Source organism: Beta vulgaris, chromosome 4 (genome assembly GCF_026745355.1).
Source record: "Beta vulgaris subsp. vulgaris cultivar EL10 chromosome 4, EL10.2, whole genome shotgun sequence".
Lineage (NCBI taxonomy): Eukaryota > Viridiplantae > Streptophyta > Magnoliopsida > Caryophyllales > Amaranthaceae > Beta > Beta vulgaris.
The window spans coordinates 52,065,946-52,069,117 of record NC_079205.1 but is presented as its reverse complement, the minus strand read 5'-3'; the positions used below and the strand labels follow the sequence as shown (position 1 = coordinate 52,069,117).

At 36.6% G+C, this 3,172-nt stretch overlaps 1 protein-coding gene across 1 annotated transcript; it reads left to right on the top strand.

Moving 5' to 3' along the window:
* The first annotated feature begins 249 nt into the window (after positions 1-249).
* On the top strand, positions 250-1,700 carry LOC104907398 (RING-H2 finger protein ATL11). The gene has a single exon (XM_010696321.4). It carries the CDS (start codon positions 376-378, stop codon positions 1,057-1,059), a length of 684 nt encoding a protein of 227 aa, XP_010694623.2. The 5' UTR covers positions 250-375; the 3' UTR covers positions 1,060-1,700.
* Positions 1,701-3,172: the final 1,472 nt, after the last annotated feature.

The window sequence follows — 3,172 nt, the reverse complement described above, 5'->3', positions numbered from 1 at the left end:
TTAATACGTAATTATATATATTAATAGTTAAAGATGTGTATAGATGAATGTGTAAATCAAATTCAAAATATCAATAAGGAATGGAGAGAGTATGTGAATATTGAAAAAAAAAAAAAAGTGGAACAATAATATATACCAAAAAAAAAGGACGAAGAACACTTACAATAAAAGGATACAATAATAATACTTTCACAATTTATGAATTTTGATATTGCAAGTTGCAATTAACTAATTAAATTGAAAAATATTAATAGAGTTTTCCTCTTTAGGCCCTCCCTATCTTTTCCATAAAAATTCATACTACTTTTAATGTCAACTCCTTTATTTCGATCATGATATTCACCAATAAACACCACCTAAAACCTTACTACAAACATGCATCATCATTCATCCATACTTCTCTACATAACATTCCTCATCCTCTCTCCTTCACTTGTAAGTGCACAATTTATAGTCCACAGTTACCAGCCAACAGCAAACGCTCTTTTCCTTGGAATAACTTTAACGGTCACCACCGTCGTTATCGTCGTCATCTTCGTCATCCTTAACGTTTACTGCAAACCTAGCATACGACCTCGAAACCGGGCCGATGACGGGCTGACTCAGCGGGCCTGCATTGGGCTGGACCCCTCCGTCCTGGAGACTTTCCCTGTTTTTAAGTACTCCGAGGTGGCGGGCCGTAGGAAGGTTATTACCGGCCCGGTGGAGTGCTCGGTGTGTTTAAGCCCGTTCGAGGCGGACGAAACGCTGCGTTTGCTGCCCAAGTGTAACCATGTATTTCACTTAGGTTGTTTGGACCCTTGGCTTAAGGATCACACGTCGTGCCCTCTTTGCCGGATGGATGTTGTTCCCCAACTCGGTGAGTTGACTCAGCTGGATGCGGGCCGAGTTGACGAGTCAGGGAGCGAGTTGGGAGAGGAAGTCAACGAGGTGGGAAATCATAAAGTATTTGAGGGGGACATAGAGGAGGGGCATTTTGGGAAATACAGGAGATGGAATTCAACAGGACACGTGGCGGAATTTGAGAGGGCGGAAATGGATGGGAGATGTTCACGCTAAAGTTGACTTGAGAAGGGGATGGAGACATATAGTATAAGATATGAAGCCAAGTTCTAAAAAAAAGTATAAAACTACAAGTTCTGAGTTCGAGTGTGTGTTTGAGGGAGAGATTATGCCTCTATTGATAGATTTTAATAGTGGTTTTATAAGGTGGTGTTACTAGAATTTTTCCAATTGGTATTATAAGAGTTGTAAAATGAGTATCAACTGAGAATTTTTTAATATCAATTGGAAATTTTTTTAGGGGGGAGGGTGTTGTGATTTGTGATGCATGATCCAACAATTAGATCTATTATATAGAGGCTAATACTTCCTGGTGATTGGGATGTCTAAGAGTTTGTATTGGTTTCAATGATTTGCACATACTGTCAGTCTGCCACCTTGTTCTTATAAGTATAACCACAAATTCATTTTGAACTAGGCAGCATTTGAGAATTTCGTCTATCCTCGTTTTAGTTTAGTATATATTACATCTTATTGTACATTGGTATAGCATTGAAGGCATATAGACAACCCTTTAGAATGCAAATATTTCATAGATTGTGTAAAGTTCACCTTAGGGCTTGAATGTATTTGGGGACAACAATCTAATGTGAAAATCTATGTGAATTTGTATAATTATGTGGAAACTATAAGTGTTAGTATGTTTGGTTGTTGTTGGAATAGGAAGTTTTTTGATATCCTTTTTTTATTGTTGGAAATTTGGAAAGGATATATGTCAAGGAGTAAATTGAAGAGTACTCCTTTCATTTAATGAATAAAAGTTATACAATTATACCAATAGACTTGTCCTACAAAGTACTATAATAATATTGTTTTCTTGTAATTGATATAAACATCAGTTGAGAGTAGAAATTAATGATCAAATTTCTACTTCGAATATTATGCGTTTATTATAGCTTGAAAAGAAGATAGTATACTTTAGTTTTCGATTGATGTTGCAGATAAATCTTCTATTATGCATGCTATATATTTCTCATAAGTATTCAAGTAGTTTCCATTCCCTAAAAAACCAAAGTAGTTCCCTAATTAATTTTTATTTTCAAGGTTTTGATGATGACAAAGCAAAATGAATTTTAATTGTTCTCTTCATCTTTTTTTTTTGCTAAGCAATCAAGTAAATATATTAATAGATCAACAATATAACCTAAAACCAACAAAGAGAGAAGCGAACCAACTAGGTTGGACCCCTCCAGCTCAAAGTCAGTTCACAAGCCAACAGGCTATTCATTCAATTCAAACTATACCTTACATCACATCCTTCCTAAACATTAGTGAAGGCTATTAAACCAAAGTTGATATTTCTAGAAATCTTCCGTGGCAGAACAGTTAGGATCCTAGCTCTAACAATGCTTTTGACTTCCTTACACGTCTTCTGAATGCTAGGCACACAAGACTCCCAATGCACTTTATTTCTAGCCTGTTGTACAAAGTAGACTAGAGCAGTAATACTAGATAGGATTAATTCTCTTTGAAACTTAGACCTTCTACTATTCTTCACCCATCTCAATAGCTGCTACAAATCAGCAATAGTAGCCTGGATATTCAACCATGTTTTGATATGAGCTAGGCAGCTTGAACTAAATGCACATGTGAAATAAGGATGAGCACGGTCTTCTGAGCTTGTATCACAGATCAAACAACTTGGTGAAGCACTTACTCCAATACTTGCTAGTCTTGATGTAGTCTGAAGTTTTTGTTGAACAATCAACTACATTATAAACATGTGTTTAGACACATTAAGCCTATTCCATACAATAGAATTCCAATTCCCTTTCTCAGTTTCCCTTACTAATTTCTCATATATTGCTTTGAATGAGTATTGATCCATCTGCACCAGTTGTCCTGTGTGATGACTTGTTTCGGTTATTCCTTCACTCCACAAATCTTCCTCTAATACCAGCTAGCCCCTGCATTTGGCTTATAGCTCCACTAGTCATCTCCCTTAAGGTAAACAAAATTAATCTATTTCAACCAAACACTATCTTGTTTGGTAGACACAACCCATACATACTTGCCCAGGCTAGCTATGTTCCATATGACTATGTTCCTGAATCCTAATCCTCCTGCAGTTTTGTGTGCACATAGTCTCTCCCAAGCCACTGCACATGCC

Excerpts from the sequence above, each read along its gene's own strand:
- LOC104907398 (XM_010696321.4), top strand. The coding sequence starts at position 376 with ATGCATCATCATTCATCCATACTTCTCTACATAACATTCCTCATCCTC.